The sequence below is a fragment of the Mustela putorius genome, unplaced genomic scaffold, assembly GCF_011764305.1.
Source record: "Mustela putorius furo isolate JIRA1106 unplaced genomic scaffold, ASM1176430v1.1 tig00000129_pilon_pilon_pilon, whole genome shotgun sequence".
Lineage (NCBI taxonomy): Eukaryota > Metazoa > Chordata > Mammalia > Carnivora > Mustelidae > Mustela > Mustela putorius.
The window spans coordinates 21,796,523-21,817,120 of record NW_025421290.1 but is presented as its reverse complement, the minus strand read 5'-3'; the positions used below and the strand labels follow the sequence as shown (position 1 = coordinate 21,817,120).

The 20,598-nt window shown below is 44.5% G+C and overlaps 1 protein-coding gene and 1 pseudogene across 3 annotated transcripts in view; both read left to right on the top strand.

Moving 5' to 3' along the window:
- DCAF5 (DDB1 and CUL4 associated factor 5) overlaps positions 1-19,513 on the top strand; it is a 101,835-nt gene extending 82,322 nt beyond the window's left edge. For all 3 annotated transcript variants that reach the window (XM_045070929.1, XM_045070932.1, XM_045070920.1), the window contains exons 8-9: positions 9,096-9,223; positions 14,866-19,513. In XM_045070929.1, the coding sequence (XP_044926864.1) occupies positions 9,096-9,223; positions 14,866-16,635 (1,898 nt within the window). In that variant the 3' untranslated portion in view covers positions 16,636-19,513. The remainder of the gene's footprint in view (positions 1-9,095; positions 9,224-14,865) is intronic.
- LOC106006042 lies at positions 3,145-5,920 on the top strand (annotated as a pseudogene).
- Positions 19,514-20,598: the final 1,085 nt, after the last annotated feature.

The following is a 20,598-nucleotide window of genomic DNA, read 5'->3' as shown; positions in this document are numbered from 1 at the left end:
ACATGTGATATACAGATGATCAAAGAAGAACTAGTATAATTTACTTTTTGTGCAGTTAAGCACTGCTGCCTGTGGAGCTCTTTGAGCTTTAACTGAGCATTGACTGTCCCCATCGGACTTTTTTTTTTTTTCTTTAAGTCTTAGGTAGTTATGTGATTCCTTAGGAGGCATCCAACACTCTCTGTATTGTCACTACCCTGATTTAATCATTTTCTTTTTTTAAGAATTTTATTTATTTATTTGACACAGAGAAAGAGATTAGAAGTAGGTGGAGTGGCAGAGGGAGAGGGAGAAGCAAGCTCCCCCCTGAGCAGGAAGCCTGATATGGGGACTTGATCCCCAGACACTTAACCGACTGAGCCACCCAAAGCGCCCCTCCCTACTCTGATTTAATTCTTGTGGTTTGAAACTTAGAGACACAGGGGATGTTCACTCAGGCCTTTTGGAATTACTCAGGTTATTTGGACAACTCTTTTAGACATAGCAAGGTAAAGAAGTAGTCCCTTGCCCCTCAGAACAGGAACCTCTTAATTCTATCAGTGGTATTAAGAATGAAATAGATTAATTGCCTCAAAAGGTACCTGCCAAACCTCATTTTGGTAGATAATAGCTTTAGCCTTCTCTTTCAAGCCTTGCTCCAGAGAAAATGATACGGGGATTTACTTCAGTCTGTTCACTTACTGAGTATCCTAACATAAGACAATATGCTGGAGTGCCTGGGTGGCTCAGTGGGTTAAGCCGCTGCCTTCGGCTCAGGTCATGATCTCAGGGTCCTGGGATCGAGCCCCGCAACGGGCTCTCTGCTCAGCAGGGAGCCTGCTTCCTCCTCTCTCTCTGCCTACCTCTCTGCCTGCTTGTCATCTCTCTCTGTCAAATAAATAGATAAAATCTTAAAAAAAAAAAAAAGACAATATGCAAAACCCGATGTGCCTGGGTGGCTCAGTGGGTTAAGCCTCTACCTGTGGCTCAGGTCATGATCTCAGGGTCCTGGGATTGAACCCTGCATCGGGCTCTCTGCTCAATGGGGAGTCTGCTTCCCCCCCACCCTGCCTGCCTCTCTGCTTACTTATGATCTCTGTTAAATAAATAAATAAAATCTTTAAAAAAAAGACATTATGCAAAACCCTATGGGTGACTGAAAGAATAAATACTTTCTTTCCCTCAAAGAACTTCTAGTCTAAGAAAGACGAGAAAAGGGGATGTGTGTGTATGCACATGCTGAATTTAAAAGTGGGGTTCCAGGGCCCATAGAAAAAGATAATGAAGGGAGGCTTGAAGAGATTTTGAGGATCAGTAAAGTTTTCATGGAAAACAGCATTCCAGAGGACCATGACTGATGGATAGGATTTTAGCCCCTTTATTTCTCTGCTCTTACTATAGTAAAAATGCCATAAAAGAAATATCCAAATTTGTCAGAAGGAAGATGGAGAAACACTTGGATACCCCACACATTGGATGATGGGGACACTAATGGAGATTGAGTTTTATCCGGTATACTAATATTCTGCAGTCAAATACACTCATATCTTTTCATTCACTTGTCAAACATTTATTGAAAACCTAGTCCATGCTGGGCACTGTTCGAGGCTTGATTAAATATCAAAAGACCCCTGCCATCATCGAGCTTATGTTCTACCAAGAGAAACTTACAATAAACAATAAACACAATAAATTAGATTATGTTTAATAGGTTAGAAATGCTAAGGAAAAGGATAACATAGAGTAGAATAAGGGGGTATGGAAGTGGTATTGGGGGGTCAGGGAATTGCAGCTTTTTAGGTAGGATGTTCAGTAAGACCTCTTTGAGAAGATCACATTTGAGCAAAACCTCAAAGTGGTAAGGGAGTTAGCCATGCAGAAATCTGGGGTAAGAACATTTTAGGTCAACCCAATGCAAAGTTCTGAAATGAGAATGTGCCTCATGTGTTTGAGAAATAACAAGGAAAACTGTGTTTTGAGGTAGAGTAAGGGGGAGGGGAATAATAGGGTTAAGTAGGGCACAAAGGGTGTCCCATTAGGCTGTGACTGTGGGTGAAACAGAAGACCCATTAGAGAATTCTGAGCAGAGGAGTGACATGATCTAACTTAATTTAACAGTATCACTCTGGCTGTGGAATTGAGGATAGATGGTGGGCATGGGGCTGCCAAGGATAGGAATGAGGAGAACTAGTAGGAGTCCCCCATGATACAGGTGAGTGATGGTGGTGGTGGCTTAAATCAAGGTAATAGAGGTTTCAGTCTAGACGTTTTTTGAAGGTAAATCCTGATCATGGTTTCCTGATAGATTGGACTGGGGGAGAGGAGGAGTAGGTAGAGTTTGAGATGTCTCTTATTAAACATCCAGGTGGAGATGGATGTTGAACAGTTTGGATAATAGAGGTATGAAATTCGAGAGTTCAAGAGAAGTTCTGAACTAGAGATAAAAATTTGAGTTTTGTTTGCATATAAGTAGTGTTTAAAGCCACAAGACTGGGTGAGATCAGCAAACAAGTGAGTATAGCTAGTCAAGAGAAGGGAAGCAACCACTGAGCTCTAAGGCATTCCAGTGTTACGGAGTCGGGGAGAGCAGCCAAAAAGGAAAGCAAGAAGGAGTGACCAATTACATAAGAGAAAAACCATGAGAAGGTGGTCCTAGGAAGGCAGTGAAGAAAGGGGAGGCAACTATATCAGATATTGCTGATAGGTCCCATAAGTAGAATGAGGACTGAATTAAACCATTGGATTCTTTGGTATCTCCGAGGTTAGGGAAGGACTGTGTAATTACAGTGATTTGATATCCATTTTATTATTTGAGTAACCACTGCCACCTTTTTCAACTTCTCTGCACCCCTCCCCCTGTAAAGTGGTACCACTCTTTTATGTATTTACTCATTATCTTGCCCTATTAATACATTCTGCATAATTTTGTTTGATATTCCAACCTAGAGCCCACCAGATAGGATCTGCCCATGAAATGCTAAAAGCATTTCCTTTACCATAATCTGTCATTTTTATCTGAGTATTGAGGGTTTCTTTTCTTTTCTTTTTTTTTGAGATTTTATTTATTTATTTGAGAGAGAGAGATGGAAAGAGCATGAACTGGGAAGAGAGGGAGAAGCAGGCTCCCCACTGAGCAGGGAACCTAACTGGGGCTCAATCCCAGGAACCTGAGATCATGACCTGAGCCACCCAGGAGTGCAAGGGTTTTTTGTTTGTTTGTTTGTTTGTTTGTTTAAATATCACCATTAACAATGTTCTAGGAGGCACCTGGCTGGGTCAGTCAGAAGAGTATGCAACTCTTGATCCCAGGTTCATGAGTTTGAGCCCCATGTAGAGATTACTAAAAAAAGTTAAAACTTAAACAAAACAAAACAAAACAGAAATCTAAGAGCAACTTATCAATCTTACTGGGAAGAGGTCCTCAATGGCAGTTGGGGCTACAGAACAGGACATGTTAAGTATTTTGTTATAAAATAAATCCCAAATCAATCAACTGGATAAAATACCAGTATTAATTTTGCTGTCAGAGTTTTTGGGTTTTTTCCCCCCTTCCATTAATTAATGGGTAGGACAAACACCCCTCTGAGAATGGGATGGGGAAATGGTGGGTAACACTGAGATTAGGGAGGGTGAAGTGTGAAAGTGGTAGTAAGGGACCCGGAACAGGGACCAGATGATTGGAAGGGGCTGATGGAAGGCAGGAAATTAAGATGGCAGTAGATAAATTTGCATTTCTGAGTAACAGAGTACTGGCCTTAGACAAAAGTATCAAGAAATCTTAACCTGGCTGCTTTTACTTCTTGAGCTGAAAACATCATCATTCTTAGAGGATTTTGTTAAAGCAAATAAAATTGACAAAGAACAGAAGTAACAAGTTGTCAAGAAATGGGAGTGGTGTCCTGACCCTTGAAAGTCCTGAGGGGACAAATCTCTGGCTGAATGTTGTAGAAAAGGGAGCATAGGTAAAGGGAAGGGAAATGAGGACTATACACTTAGCCCCTTGTCTTCTCTGGAGGGACACTTGGCTTTGGCATTTTAGAATGGTGTTTGTTGGGGTTCTGAGTAAGGTGTTTTCTCTGAGTCCCTTGTTTCCTGGGATCCCCCTGTGGTAGTGAGTCAGTCACTGATACCGGAATCTTGTAAGATGGTCCACTGCTTTTCTAAGACCTTGCAGGAAAATAGGTAAGGGGATTTATAGCCTTCTTCACCTCCCTAGCATCCCATTCCCATTTGAACCAAAGGGAAGATGGAGATGTAGAATTTTGGCTTTGTTAAAAAAAAAAAGAAAAAAACCCTACAGAGTGATGCCAACGTGTTAGGTGGGCCAGTCAGAACAGATGACTGAGAGAAATGACCGTTGGTTTGTACAGAAGTGGCTAAACAAATGACAGCTGAAGAATGAATGAGGTGGTTTTCCCCAGGTATGTGCTGTTTCAGTCATTGGTGTCCATTATTAGTGATGAGGTCTTGACTCAGCTCAGTAACCATGGGTTGAGGTTGATCTGCATCAGGCCCCTAACGGCTGTCTGAGAGATGATCCTGAAGGGACTTTTCTTTTAAATTAACATATAATGTATTATTTGCCTGAGGGTTACAGGTCTGTGAATCATCAGCTGAAGGGACATTTTGTAGCTTACATAGTTCTTAGCAAAGAATATTCCCTGCCTGACTCTTTGCCAACTTGATCCTCCTGTTGATGGGTACAGTCTAGCTAAGTAATGGAGAGAGGAGACCCTAAGTTCTCATATATACTGTTATTTTTGATAACGTTGTTATTTTGATATTTTACTGATACTGGCATCTTTAGCTATTTCAGATAGAAGAAATCTGGTTTATACAAATCTCCAGGACTGATAAAAATCTATTCTCTAATAATCATTATACCTAAACTGTACAGTAGCAGCTGTATTCAGTCATTTGAAACCCAGAAACCAGGAGAGAGACTATCAAGCCTCCCTGAAGCCCATTCACTGTTCGGATTCTGTGTACACAGCCTTGGATGACTTAAACAAATGGCAGCCATAATTCTTCCTATAGCCATTGTCACCATCAGTCTCTTGGCTCTGTGGATTTCCTAGTTACCAGTTTGGGCAGGAAGAAGGAGGAAAGACCTGTATTAAAATTGCTGCCATGGGCAGAATTGGAACTTCTGGCTTTGGTGTGGTTGTGTTTCTCCAGTATTATCTCAACGAGCAGGGAGACTGGGTCTGTATGCTGAAGAAGCCTGACCCTGTGGGACAGCAGACCTGCTCGGCCCATCCTGCTCAGTTCTCCCCAGATGACGAATACTCTCAACACTGAATCACCGTCAAGAAACGCTTCGAGGTGTTCATGACCCAGCAACCGCGCCCTCTGAGGGTCCCTTACATTTCATGTCTCTTTTGCTACCGCTCAGAGACTTTGTGAAACTAAGCTCTTCAAACTGAGCCTTGAAGCCTTCTTACCACCCTTGCTCTTGGGAATCTGGTCTCATCACTGCCTTTGATCATGCTTGTGTGAAGCAGTCATGGTAGCATCCCTCTTAAGGGAACAAGTTTGAATCCTCCTTCCACAGTTTGAATCATTGCAAGCTTATTTAAATGATTTGAAAGAGAAAGTAAATAAATAAATAAAGTTGCTGCCATGAAGAGAAACCAGATGAGGTCACATTGTATGGGAGAATAGAAAGTTTTCCCATGGTCTGAGTTTATAGATGTTGAGACCCTTTAGTTATTCTTCAGGCCCAGAAGTTACTGAAGTTGTATTCCAAATCAGCTTTGGCAGAAAGGTCAGTTTGGTTGATAAGCTTTAGGTCTATGGTAGTTGATTCTTTAAGACATGAGACCTTCCATCTGTCCTCCTATGGGTAGTACTTATTCTACAGTTGCCTTCTCCTGGGATGCCTGGGTGGCTCAGTCAATCAGGTGTCTGCCTTCGGATCAGGTCATGACTCAGGGTCCTGGGATCGAGTCCTGCATAGGGCTCCCTGCTCAGTGGGGAGCCTGCTTCTCCCTCTGCCTGCCACTCTCCCTCTTGTGCTCTTTCTCTGGCAAATAAATAAATAAAAATCCTGAAAAGAAAAAAAGAATCGCCCTCTCCTGAAACACTGGCCATTCAACAAGTACTTACTGAGCACCTGCTTTAGTCCAGCCATTGCATCCCCCATTCTAGATGTGCAAGCTCTCATGAACTATTCAGTGTTGGCAATATGATGAAATGTCCTGGGGGATACAGTGGAGCTTGTGCTCTGGATACCACTGGATAAAATCTGCCCCTTCCCATTTTTAAGTTGAGGGCTTAAAAAGAAAACCGACTCATACGGTAACTGCCAGAAAGATTTCCAAATATTTTATGAGCTTCAGACTCCATCCCTGTTCAAATCCTTTCATCTCTTAAAGGCTGCTGTTACAGTGCAGTGGAAAGGATATTGGGGGCATTATGGGCAAACAGACTGGTTCAAATCTTGATTCTGCCATTTACTTGACTAGGAGGAAGTCTATCAAATTCTCTGAGTTACTTAAATTACTTCTCTTGGAGGCAGTAAGATTAAATAAGAGATTGTACTAGGTTTATCCCAAAGTTTCTTTGCTAGTGACTACCCCAGTGCAGGTATGGGTAGGAGTAGGATGTTAGAAACACAGAATTCAGAAGGGACCCATGAGTGGGAATGCTACTTTTTTTTTTTTTTTAAGATTTTATTTATTTGAGAGAGAGAGAGAGAGCAGGAGAAGGGGGAGGGTCAGAGCAAGAAGCAGACTCCCCACCGAGCAGGGAGCCCGATGCAGGACTCAATCCCAGGACTTCAGGATCATGACTTGAGCTGAAGGCAGTCGCTCAACCGACTGAGCCACTCAGGTGCCCCGGGAATGCTACTTTTTGAATCAACCTTACATAGGAAAACAACAACAACAAGGGAACTCCTTTGAGGAGGGTAAGATCCCTGTATGGGAACAGCTGTTTTACATTCCCATAGATCTCTTTTCCTTAATTTTCTCATTTATTTTTATTTTGACCTGGCTCAGGTTACCTTCCCTTCCTTCCACTCCACTCTGGGAACCCAGTACACTGAGGCTATGTAGGGTTTCCCATCACGGCAGCCTGCTTTGGTGCTTAACCTTTCCTTTTATTTTTATTTGTTTATTTGTTTGTTTATTTTTTGGTGAGCACAGCTGGTGAGGAGGAAAGGCAGAAGCAGAGGGAGAAGGAGAGAGAGACTCCTAAGCAGTCTCCATGTGCAGTGCAGAGACCAACGCAGAGCTTGATTTCACAACTCTGAGATTGTGATCTGACCTGAAATCAAGAGTCTGGAAGCTTAACCGACTGAACCACCTAGGCGCCCCTAACCTTTCCTGATCCATGAAAACATATGCCCTATGTTTATGTGTCCATAAAGGAGAATGCCCGAGTCATTCTCCTTCATGGTTTATTAGCAAACTTGATGATGTTAGGTTGGCATATGGATAGCTTTAAGTGGGTTATCCATCCTGGATAATTCAAATATTAATAATGTCAGGGGTTCCTGGAGTGGCTCATTCAGTTTAAGCTTCCAGCTCTTGATTTCGGCTCAGGTCATGATCTCTGAGTCATGGGATCAAGACCCCCATCAGGCTCTGTGCTCACCATGGAGTCTGCTTTTCCTTCTCCCTCTGCTTCTCTCCCCGCGCCCCCCCCCCCGCCATGACACTCTCTTACTCTCACAAACAAACAAACAAACAAACTCTTTTAAAAATAACAGCAAATATGGTGGAAAATTTAGGCAAAGAACATTTTTGTCACTGACCGAGTAAGCACCCAGTGCTAGTTAAGTTGGCAGATCTGAAAGCTCCTATTGTCATAAAAGAGATGTTTATGTACACGGCAGTCAAGAGGAGTATCTTCCATGAGTCAAAGGGGAGTTATGACAAAAACAAAAAAAATGGGGTGGGGGTTGTGTCAGGAGGCCAAAAGCAGAAGACCCCTTCTCCAGAACCAGATTATTTTTAGAGAAGGAATGTTGTGTAGTCATTGTCCCTGTAGACAGTGAGATGAGAAATGTCTGGAATGAGGGTTTAAACAAGGTAGAGTTGGGAGTGAAGTAGAGGCATGTGGAGCGGAAGCTGCCTACTGATACTTTGTTCCCTAATGGCACCATACTCCTGGGGTGAGGGGGCTAAGATGGTATTCACGGCTTAGATAAATGAACACTTAACTTGTTTGTGTCTAAATGCATCATATTTTGCCAGTTGGCTGGGAACACAGGTTGGCCTATGTGTACTGAGCTATTGATGGTTACCCAGAAGCAACCTTGTTCAGAACATGGGTGCATGTGTTCTTGTGTGATCCATTGAAGTCGAACCTTTGAGATTATTCCAGGTTTATAAATGATGACATATTCATTTGTGTTATAAATTCCAAGCATCTAGTGCTTTTCCCAGTCACTGAAGAAGAAAGCCTATAGGATGGTCCTTAAAATGTAACTTTTTATCAGTGTCCTCTTGATTTTAATCCATACATCCTGTCTTTTAGCCCCTTATTCTAATTCAGATTCTTAGTACTTGGGCTCTCCCTATCAGGAAAGTGGTCCAAATCTTTCTTTATCCCTAGCACTCCCTGCTATCAGGGTAACAGAAGGATTTTCTCCATTATTTTCCCAGTGGCTTTTGTATGTTTGTTTGTTTGCAGCCTTCATCCTAGCAATTAAGGGCAAATGGATCCGAGATTTTTTTGTGCATTTAGGTAATTGTATGCTTCTGGTTCTGCATGTCCCTGGCTCAGATGCCTAACTGTTCCCAAGTAGTTCAGTCTCATTCTGTTCATGACTGGCCTTTTCTAAGGTAACACTTGGGTTCTATCTTGGGGATCAAAAACTTGAGAAATGTTTTAAGTGGCTGTGGCTTCATTGACAATGGAATTGCAGTGGGTGGGCGTGGGCAATGCTTAAAGGCTAAATAAAGGCTCTTGGTAAGAGCACATATGCTGAGAGAATATTTCATCTTCCCTCTTTCCATAGCAACTTTATCTGAAGATTAAGCATTCTGCTGGTGGCATAGTTAATAAAACATCTTGGCTCCACTTCAGAGCTGTTTGTGTGCCATTACTGGAACCTATTACTTTTATCCATTTCATCATTTGATTTTTGTTTCCTTCTGTCTTCCCAGGTGGCATTGGTAGGGTGGTCAACGGAGCCTTCATGGTGCTGAAAGGGCATCGGTCTATTGTTAACCAGGTCCGATTTAACCCTCACACCTACATGATCTGCTCTTCTGGTGTAGAAAAGATTATCAAGGTGAGGCACCTTCCCCTTCTGTTCATTAGACAAATTATTACAATTCATAATTGGAAGAAACTAGAACAATATATATAGGACCTCATACCTAAACATACTAAAGGTCTATCAAAATTCTTAATTATTTTGGGGCATCTGGCTGGCTCAGTCAGTATAGCATGCGACTCTTGATCTTAAGGTCGTGAGTTTAAGTCCCATGTTGGGGATCAAGATTACTTAAAATTTTTTTCAATTATTTTAACATTATAAAATATTTTTAAAATGATATTAAAAAGTGGTTTAAAACCCTCTTTTCAGGACCACTTTTAAAAATAGTCACTAGGCTTTGAAACTAGACACCATTTGTATGCCACTGCATTTCCATTGGCCTTTGATCTTAAATCTGATGCATTCTGCTTTCCAAACCTCATCTGGAAGCCACCATCCCCTCAGTTACTTGGTGTGTAGTTTGCATTAATTGCTGTACTAATATGGCACAGACATCACTAAGTGGCTGCCAGAACCATAGCTAAATTGTCTCAGAACATATCAAAACCCACTGCATGTGGTTGTGATCGAGGCTAAGGACTTGCATTAATTGCACAGTTACTGAATGAACTTAACCCAGCCAAGAAATTTGTCTAGAGCCTGCAGCTAAGAGACCCAGCCTGGCCTGTGTCCACAGGAGGGTGGCCTACTACCTGTCCCTCACTTTCCAGTTGCTAGTGACCCTTTTCCACATCTGTGAAAATGAAGGTTTTGGGGGCAAATGATGAATCCTTTAGGACTCTCTGATAACTTGATTTTTAAGTAAGGATAGATGATAACCCCCCAAAAGTTAAAACCCCTAATTTTTTTTTCCCTAAAATAATAATGAAAACCTGAGGGAAGGTATCAGGGAAGAGGTAAAAATTGGTTTGCTTCCCTCCCTCCCTCCCTCCGTATAGAGTGAAGCCAAGTTGTGTATTAAGCAAGGGAAGCTATCAGAAATACAATGTGGGAGGATGGGTCAGTATTTTTATTTGTTCTCATTCCAGATTCCTTTATGTAAAGTTTCGTTGGTCCTGTGGATCAGTGCTGACTTTCATGATTGCGCATGTTTTCCCACAGCACTGGAGCAAGACTTCTAGATCATTTTTACTGACTTTTTCTTTTCAGAGATGATGAGATTTCAATTATAAACTACCTACCTGGGGTCAGTTACACAGCCAGTTAGTAGTCAAGTCAGGATAGAGCCCTGTTCTTTGTTCTTACCAGTGGCCTGTCACCTTCCCCATGCTGGAGGGAAGGCAACGGGAGCCAGAGGCCTCTGCTCGAGGTGGTCACCTCAGTCGTCCTTCACTGGACAGTCATGGAATTGGCCCTGTCCCTTGAATTGCCTTCTCTTCTCCTTTGGCCTATGACTAATGGGCTGGCACAGTAGCATGTCCTTGCTAGGCCTGTTGACATCATTCTGTTTCTCAGAGCTCTGTTTGGGCATCTCCTTTAGAAGAGAGATTCCTGCTTGGCCGTGCACTCTGGGATGCTTCTGTACTTAGTCTCCCCAATTATTGTTTAGTCAACTGGAGTCTTTACCCTAAAGGTCATAGTTTGGAAACCAGCCAAGTTCTCAGAGGAGTGAGAGAAGAAAGTGTTTTTTCTCTGGGAGGTTATCCAGGCTGAACTATGGAGCTTACTGCTTCCAAGTTCCAGTGGGGTCTGAATCCTTCCCCACCAGGAGGCACATTTAGCCATTCGAAACCTTAAGTCAGTACAGCTGGTACTCTTGGACAGTTCTTTGAGCCTGTTCCCCATCTGTCAAGTGAGGATATCTATGGTGACTTGCCATCCAGGAGTTCCTTGTGGATTACCTGTGCCCGATAATTTCTGACTATTTTAATAAGTGTCACTTTCCTGCTTGCCATTTCTGAGAGCATCAGTGGCTTAAAGAGCATAATATCTATACCAGCCTGAGACCTTTTTTCTCTCCACTTTACTCCACCTTCTCCCTTGTCCTTTACTGCTGCTGTCCTAGCCCAGAAGAGAAGAATCCCAGTTGTTGGGATCAGCTTCTTCTTCTTCAGTCCCCTGAATGTGCATGTTTAGCAAAGGAGGGGTTTGTTTTATAGTTAAGCCTGGAGGGGCAAGACAGAGCAAGTGCTGACATTTTTTTCTCAAAAGACCATTCCTATGTTTTTACTGTATTTGTGATATGTATGATATACCTACGTGTGCCATTTGTGCTAGACTCTATGGGAAACATAAAGGCGAAAAAAGGTAATGTAGGTCACCCTATAAGAGAGACAAGAAGTAAATACAATGAAAAGTGCAGTAGCTACACAAGAGATGGAAACAGAAATGCTCTGGGGGAGGGAGAGTTTTTTTGTCCCATCTGTGATAACCTTGGGCAGGTAGGATTTGAGCTAGAATTTGGAGAATAAAGACTGCAAAAGGACGGAGTAAGATATGAGGAACATTCTAAGTAGAGGCAATAGATAGTTAATTATTTTGTTGAATTAATAGTTATTGATCACCTACTGTGTTCTAGCATTATACTTAAGAATAATTGCTCAGAAGCAGTGAAGCATAGGACCTGTTCAGAAAATGACCATGTTTGGCCACAGGAAAGAGCACAAGAATGGAGGACTAAGATATAAGGCAGGAAGGGGGGCAGGAGGTGGGCCCAGAAGGTCTTGGAAGCCATATTAGAGAGAGTGGAGAACCCTTAAATAGCAGTTAGGTCCCTTTCAGTGTAGATTTTCTTGGTAAATGGCCAGATTTCCTAATTTAATATAATAGTACAAAGAGGAGAGGGCTTAGAGCTGCTATGTCAGGGATATCCTGGGCACCTGTGTAGATCAGAACACTTGCTACTTAATTGCTTTCCATTTTGACAATGTTTGAATAAGAGTTGAAGGGCATCTTTCCCCCTCAGCAATCTCTTGAGCTTGGAGAGAAGCTCAGAGAAGCTTGGAGAGAAATCTGCTCATCCCTCTCCTCCTTTTCTTATGAAACGTGCCCCAGGAGGAGGCTTGTCTATCCACATTTAACATGTCGGGGCAGAAGGTTGTGTTTTTTGGTGCTTTACTTCTGAGTTGCTGACTTTCAGTGTAAAGAAATAAATACTTTCACAAATATTTCAAAATATTCTTAGGATGAGGACTAAGATAATTGGGATGGTCCATACTTCTGAAGTTCAAAAGTCTCTTTGAGGATGGGTCTAAAGCTTTCTGGGTGAGGAATTCAGCTGCCAAGTGAAAGAGAAAGCACCACATTTCTTTTGTGCTTTGGTATAGGTTATGTCATTTCATCATTGTCATTTCTACAGATGAGAAAAGATGTGCTCGAGAGTGAAGTCATTTTGCCCAGGGCCCTGTGGGGCTGGGGTTCCTACCTGTTCTGCCTGTCCCTGCAGCTCGGTGCCACAAGTCCCTGGAGGACTGCAAACTGGCTGTCTGGGATAATGGTTTTGTTTTGCTCTGAATCTTAGGGTTGGATGAGACCCATCTAATTCACTGTTTAGATCAGGGAGCTAAGCTTTATCTGAGGTCAGCCCAAGTTGAGTAGGAACCCACACTCACGTCTCGCCTCCTGATGCAGCGTTTTGTTCCATTACTCCAGGCTTCGGGAATGAAAGTCTACCTCAGCTTAATACATTCCAGGGCCCAAATAAAAGCTGCTTTCAGTGTTAATGATTTTCATTCCTGAAGTGAAGACTCAGGGACTGGATGATAGATTAGAACCTAGAAACTGGCTTGTTGCATACTTGGACCACCCTTAATATTTGTACTTCTGTTAACAAATTTTGTGTTTCTGTGAAGCACGTAGAGATTTATCTTTATATTAGACAGCATGGTTAGTAAAATTTTACCATTTTTAAACTGGGAGAGTAAGAGATCTGGCCTTGGAATATAGGATAAGACCCTCCCACCCCGCCCCAAAGTCCTAAGGGACCCCTCAGTTTCCTTTCTAAGCTACCGAACTTTAATTCTCTTGGACATTTGTTTGTAGAAATAGTTATGTGTAGCTTGAGCCCGTTGTTGAGGGCCCAGTCTAAATGGCTCAGAACATTGGGTCTCACAAAGAATTTGAGAATCTCTTCAGGCAAATCCTTTATTTTCTGATACTTATTTTCTAACTGTATTCTAGTGTTTCTTAAGAAGTTAGTCTTCCCCTTGTTAAAATTGCAGAGCCCTGGTACCTGCTGATGACTTCATGAATCAGAATCTCTTAAGGGTGGGGCTCAGGAGTGAACACCATTAAGATTCTGAAGGTGACTCCTGTGCACCCCTGAGTGTGAGAACCACTGCCTTAAACCTCTCCTGGGTCAGGCGGTGAAGATGGAGCGAGGAGTACAGCCCAGGAGGTGTAGGCTGTGAACAGCTTAAGGAGAAATGAACCTGAGTTGGTAGTTGATGAAGAGAGCCAACCTAGGTTTCTCCAGCCCCTTTTGAACTGGAGATCCTCCATAAAGGTGCTACCTCTCAGAAGTTGCAAATAAAGCATGGGAAGGATGGGGCCTCAAGAAAGTACTCAAAAGGAGGTGAATTTGTCCTTGGATAGCGTTGGGAAAGCAAAGCCATTGTCTTGGTAGAGGATAGAGAATGAAGAGCTCTGTTTTCTGGGTTGGGTGCCATCTAAAGATAGACACCAGCCTGTCAGGCAAGAGAATTGCCTGGAATTTCATCTGAGTTGCCATGGCTACCGGCTGATGTAACTGAGCTTCTGTGTGCTGCTCTGTGGACCAGTCTGGTAGTCAGGTGAAGCTAATTGTTCTCATCTGCAGTGACAGCTTAATTACCTCGAACTTGATTTTTGCATAACTTATTCTGCTTGTAAAGTTGGGTCTTTGCAGTCAGGCAGACCTGAGTTTGAGTCCTAACTGTGCGTAATTCTTTTGGCTACCGGCCCATGTGTTTGATGATAGCATGGAGGAGTGTTAAGGTGGGGTGATGGTCTTTTGGGGGGGTGTCCTGCCTATTCCTACAGCTAACAGGAGAGTTGGGGAGCAGGTCAGCAGCAACCTGGTTAAGAGAAACCAGTTTCCTGGGTAACTAATGCCTGCATGTCCAGGAGGGAAATGCAGTGTAGGCAGTTGGCTATTCTTATCAAGCGCCAGTAAGCAATTCCCATTAGTTAAAAATAGAAATGTTGCAGTTGGGGAGAAGTGGAGTTATAGGCTGAAATATTAACTACCACAGAGGACTGACTGCTGGGTCTGTTTTCACTTTGGAAAAGTGGTACCTCTCTGTGCACAGCTTCAGTCTTCTGAGAGTTTTGAACACATTGGCCAATCTTCAAGTCATCCCCTACCCTTTGCAATTATGAAGGGGGTTATTGTAATTTCCAAGCTACTCCCAGAGGAAGCTAAAGGGGAGGGGGCTGGTAGGGGAGATGGTTGTGACTATTCTGGGTCAAGAGGCAAGATTTAGGTCTCCTGACCCTAGGCTAATGCTATGTCCTAGACGATGCTTTTTCCAACACCTGACTCTAGAAGCCTCTGTTTTCATATGTGGCCCACATAATCCAGTCTGGTAAAGAGTGTATTTTTAAAGCTGGTTAGCAGGTCCTGGCTAAGTGACAGGAAGGGCCTAGAGAAGCTCTGCCTCAGTGTTCTTTATCACCACCAGCTTTGGAGTACTTTCAATCAGGCCTCCTTGGTTTTGTTTTTGCCTTCTGTGCAGATCTGGAGCCCATACAAGCAGCCGGGGTGTACAGGAGACCTAGACGGTAGGATTGAGGATGATTCCCGCTGCCTCTATACCCATGAAGAGTACATCAGCCTGGTGCTGAACAGTGGGAGTGGCCTGTCACATGACTACGCCAACCAGTCGGTGCAGGAAGACCCGCGGATGATGGCCTTCTTTGACTCCCTGGTGCGCCGCGAGATCGAGGGCTGGAGCTCTGACTCCGACAGCGACCTCAGCGAGAGCACCATCCTCCAGCTGCACGCGGGGGTCAGCGAGCGGTCCGGCTACACCGACTCCGAGTCCTCCGCCTCGCTGCCCCGTTCCCCTCCACCCGCAGTGGACGAGAATGCCGACAGCGCCTTCCACCTGGGGCCCCTGCGGGTCCCCGCCGCCAACTCAGTGGCGTCCCCTCCGCCACCGCCCACATGTGAGGACGCGGCGTCTCGCCAGCAGCGCCTGTCGGCTCTGCGGCGCTACCAGGACAAACGCCTCCTGGCTCTCTCCAACGAGTCCGACTCCGAAGAGAACGCCTGTGAGGTGGAGCTGGACACAGACCTCTTCCCGCGGCCGCGGTCTCCCAGCCCTGAGGACGAGTCCAGCAGCTCCAGCAGCTCCAGCAGCTCCGACGACGAGGAGGAGCTCAACGAGCGCAGAACAGCCACGCGGCAGCGCAATACCCTGCGGCGCCGGCAGAAGGCGGCCCGGGAGGAGAGGCCCACGCCCCCCAGCAAGCCCGCCAGCGCCTACATCGGAGAGGACAACTGTGACTACCCTCAGATCAAGGTGGATGACCTCTCCTCCTCCCCGCCCTCCTCCCCTGAGCGGAGCACTTCCACGCTGGAGATTCAGCCCAGCCGGGCCTCACCAACTTCAGACATGGAGTCGGTCGAACGGAAGATTTATAAAGCGTACAAGTGGCTCCGCTATTCCTATATCTCCTACTCCAGTAACAAAGATGGAGAGAGCTCCCTCGTGTCTGGGGAGGCAGATGAAGGGAGGGCAGGAACCAGCCACAAGGACAACCCAGCCCCTTCTTCCAGTAAGGAAGCCTGTCTCAGCAACTCCCCAAGCCAGAGGAACCAGGACCTGCCCCCTGAAGGTCGCAGCAAGGATGCTTTTAAAGAAGGGACTTCTGCTAGAAATCCCAGCAGTGGCCCAGGCCAGGAGCACAGCAGCCACCCTTGGGCAGAGGCACCAGAGGACCCCTCCCAGGATGCTAACAATGGTGGCTCTGTAGAACACTCTTTTGAAACCAAGAAGCTCAATGGGAAGGCCCTGAGCAAAGCCCTAAGCAGCCGGGCTGAGGAGCCGCCCTCTCCTCCTGTCCCCAAGGCATCTGGCTCCACTCTCAGCAGTGGGTCTGGCAGCTGTCCCAGGACCCAGTCTGATGACAGTGAGGAGAGGAGCCTTGAAACCATCTGTGCCAACCACAACAATGGACGCTTACACCCCCGCCCCCCTCATCCACACAACAATGGGCAGAACTTTGGAGATCTGGAGGCAGTGGCATGCTCTTCCCCGGGACATTCAGACACTGACCATGATAACTTGACCCTGACAGGGCCACTCCTACACAAAGATTGTTGTGGGTCTGAAATGGCCTGTGAGACCCCCAGTGCTGGAATGAGAGAGGACCCCACTGACCCCCCAGACACAGACAGCAGCAGGGCTCTGCATGGCCATAGTGGCCTCAAAAGGCACCGAGTCGAGTTGGAAGATACAGATTCAGAGAATTCCTCTTCAGAGAAGAAATTAAAAACATGATAAATACAAAGGGAAAACAAAAAGCTATGAAAAGTAGCTTTACAAAAATTTTTTTAATCCTGTTTAGTGAACACAGAGGAAAGGAAAAAAGTATTAAAGGCACATAAAACCAGGGCCTGAAATTTTGTGTCTGATGCTGCTCCCTTCTATTCAGTAATGGGTCTGAATGTCTAGCTGGCCGTTGGCTTGTGCTGTGTGAGGAAAGGAAAAAATCCAAGTGACTCCTTTCTAGTAAGACTCGAGCATCGCGTACTTGTGCGTTTTGTTAAAGTAAATTCTTGTTGAGACGTTTGACTTGTTCTCGTGTGTGTTCACCGACCGTGTGAGCTCATTGTCTCAGAGGCTTTTCTTTCCCTTCTCCATGAGAAAGGATCTATGGATCTGTATCTTTTGCCATCTCACCTTGTTTACATGCTGTAGGTGTTCTGGTCTTAACAGTGAGTGCCTGCTGGATCCAGCTGTGCTGCCCGTGAGTCACGGACTAATGGGACTAATGCTGAAAGAATGAAGGGGAGAATGGAAACAGGCCCTCAGCCCATTGGCTGGCTGGAATGGAAAGCATGGGTCCATCCTTAGAGAAATCTTCCATGTTTTCTCTTAGTAGCACTTCTTCTCTGAGCATTTAATGTGGATGTACTAAAAGTGAAGCGTTTTTAATGCTACTGAGAGGTTAGCACTTAAGATCAGATTCCAGAGAACACAGATCCCCTGATACATTTCACCTGTGGCAGGTTGAGCAGTGTGGCCCCACACTGTATGGGGGCCAGAAAACATGACTAGTTGCGGGTGACACTTTAACCAGTTAGGTGCTAGCTCCTAAGAGACACTCTTAAGGGCCAGTGGGCACTCCCGGGGCCCTGTGTGAGGAGAGGAGGGGGTAGAGACCGCTCTCAAGAGCTTTGTGCTCAGACTATTTAAGCGGACGTTCTAGGTATGTTAATGAAAAAGTGTCGTGAAGAGCAGAGTGTGGTACTATATTCATTTAATTCAACCCAAAATGATTGATCAGAATGGAAGGAACTGGCATCTTCCCGCAGGCTTGCAAGTAGCAGAGGCTGTGGTGTTCTGACCAGATTTTCCAGAGCAGTGGGGGCATCTCAAAGAAACAGAGTCCTGTTGAGCTGGTATGTTAGGAGGCAGAGAGGAGTCTCTGGTTTGACTCCTGGCTCCTAGAAGAGACTCCATTTCACTGAGAGGGGGAAAACCCAAGAGATTTTCAGCATCACAGTGGTTCTGCAGTCACTTGGTTATCAGTGAAGGGTTGCACAAGACAGGAAGATCTAGGAAGGACCAGATATCTCGTCATCACAGATGTCATGAAAAGGCAGAATAGTGGCAAGAAAAGAGGAAGAGAGAGAGAGAAAGAAGCACACTCTTAACTTTCTTGGGTGCAGAGGTGCTAGACCATTTGGGTGCAGCCAGCATTGGCATAGAAAGGACCGGATATGTGACTGGTGTGGCCTCTCGGATCCAACGTTCCTTTTAGAGGAGGACTTGTCCTACTGGGACCGGGACCATGTGGAGGATGAAGACTTGGATGAATTTAGGCACTGGGGGAAGAGGGATTATTTATAAAAGGAAGGTTGTTGATCTAAGCCAAAAGGAGACATCATCTGGCTAAGCTTTGTGAAAGGGAAGACGTGCCTGGTATGTGTGATGTGACTTGGGTGTGAAAACACTGTCTTAGGAGGAGATGAAGGAGTATGAGTAGCAGTGGGGATGCTTACGATTGAACAACTGGAATCTCACGGGGAGGGGGAGTGGGAGAGTGATTCTGTAACCATTAGAACTACTTTGGATTTGTAATCAAAATGGTTCTATGATTTGTCTTTGACTATTCACAGATAATTGTAAATTCTGGTTTTATAAGCCCAAGTCATTTTACATTTGCTTTTCCAAAATTTATTAAATTGGAATTTTTTAATCCTTTATATACAAAAAAAAAAAAAGATATAATCACTCAGTGTGTGTTTCTCTTCCCCTTCCTAGCCAGCCTACCTAATCTTTTTGTTTTGTTTTATTTAATCTAATCGGTAGCTAGCCCCTTCTCATTTCTCTAAGGACAATCCACTTTTCCTAGAGAAAAAGAAGTTAAGTTCCCTTGGGAACTTGCCACTTGGTGGTTACAGTTTCCAAACGCAGAACTTGGGTCTTTTCAGGTTAAAAGCCTTAATCCCATTTGGGTACTCCAAAGAGAAGTCAAGTTCATTCTGGTTTAATTTTAGTGTTCAAGAAAGACTGTTTTTTTAGCAACGAGAGACTCTTTCCAGCACCCCAGGTTCAACGTGCCAGGAGATAAGCCCTCAAGATAACTGGAGGAGGCAGAGAATTGCTAGTCTCTGTAGCCACTCTACTCTCCTTTCCAGAAATCTCCTGTCTTGTGATCGTGGGCCTGAAAACCTGGCAAGAACCACTTCCAGAGTCCCTTCGCCAAAATCCTTGTTAATTGAGGCCCCAACTTTGGAGGCTCATTTGATCCCCAAATTCTTCCGTGATGGTATTTTTACTAGGACAGATGGCACTGATTAGATTAAGAACTATTCGAAAGTGCCTCTTACAGTTTGTTTTCTGCATCCTGTACATAAATTTTTAAGTGGCTGGTCCAGATAGGTAAAACCGTTTCTTTCCACTTTATTTTCCATCTGGTTTTGTAAGTGATTCCAGTGGCTCTAGGACAGCAGTAAATGAGTTAAATGAGTAGTTGGCTTGGGGCAAAAGAAGGTTGCAACTGTGCTGATTTACTAAGCCAGGAGTCCCTTGTTTGTCAAGGTGCCTTCCTCTGCTGAAGCCTTATCTCCTCACAAGCCCCTCCTCCTGTGACTCCCAGCAAAGCTAGCTCTTCTCTTGTGTATATGCAAATAAACCTATTATTCACTTCTCCCGGCTTCCTCTTCTCTTCCAGGGAAGACTTGATTGGTTAGACACTCCTGGTCCTTAAAGTCTTTCCTGTTTCAGTTCTTACCTAGTTGAAACTTGATTCAAAGCCACTCTGAGGACAAGAAGAAAAACCGGTATTCCATGTTCATGCCAGTGGTCATTGCCTCTCTAGGGATGGAACACAGTCCCATCTAGACAACGAAATGTAGAGTGAAAGGTATCTACTTGGTCTCCTTTACCAGGACGGACTCAGGATTGTGAGATCCTGGAATTGACCTCCTATTAGTTGGAACTAAGGGAGTGATGCAGCAAAGGGACATTAAACAGCCCCAAAGGAAAGTTTTTGATGTTTCCAAATACCAAGTTGCTTTTTCTGCCCTGTTCCAAGCATGGTTTGCAGACGTTTTCCTTAAAAAAAAGGAAAAAGACCTTTTATATCCTGACTGTAAAGCTGCCTTTTTCCATTAACTGAAAAGTTCTTGCCAACCAAGACTCCTGTGAGGAAGATAGATGCTTCCAAAGGAAGGCTGTCATCCGCTCCTTCCGACCTACACAAAGCAATGGGCTGGCGTTGAAGCCCGTAGGCAGACTTGCCTACAACAGAAGATGATGGCTGTGGACAATCTGTGTGGTTCTCTCCAAGATGGGGTATTTCAGCTCACACTGGGATGAAAGAACAGGAATTCAAGTGGCTTGGAAGTAATTTTGAATTTTTTCACATGCAACAGAAGAAAACTGAAAAGAATCTGAACCATGTACACCCTAACTGCATTTCATCGTTAGTGCAGAGGTGATGCGATGGTACTCAACAGAGTCTCAGAGGCAAAGAGAAACTTCCCTGAGGCCAGCACTAACATGGCCGGGGACAAGCAGGAGGAGTTGCCCCATTCCACTCAGCAGCGTTTACTTGAGCTGTGCAGAAGGGTCCTACAGTGCCTGTTGACAAGAAAGTCACATTGTAGGGAAATGGGGTAGCTAGTATTTCCAATTACTGAATTGGGAAATGAACTCCTCTAACTCAAAGCCATGAGCTAATGGAATAGTCCAGTTGAAGTATAGAATGGCAGCTTGCAAGTCTCCCTCTTA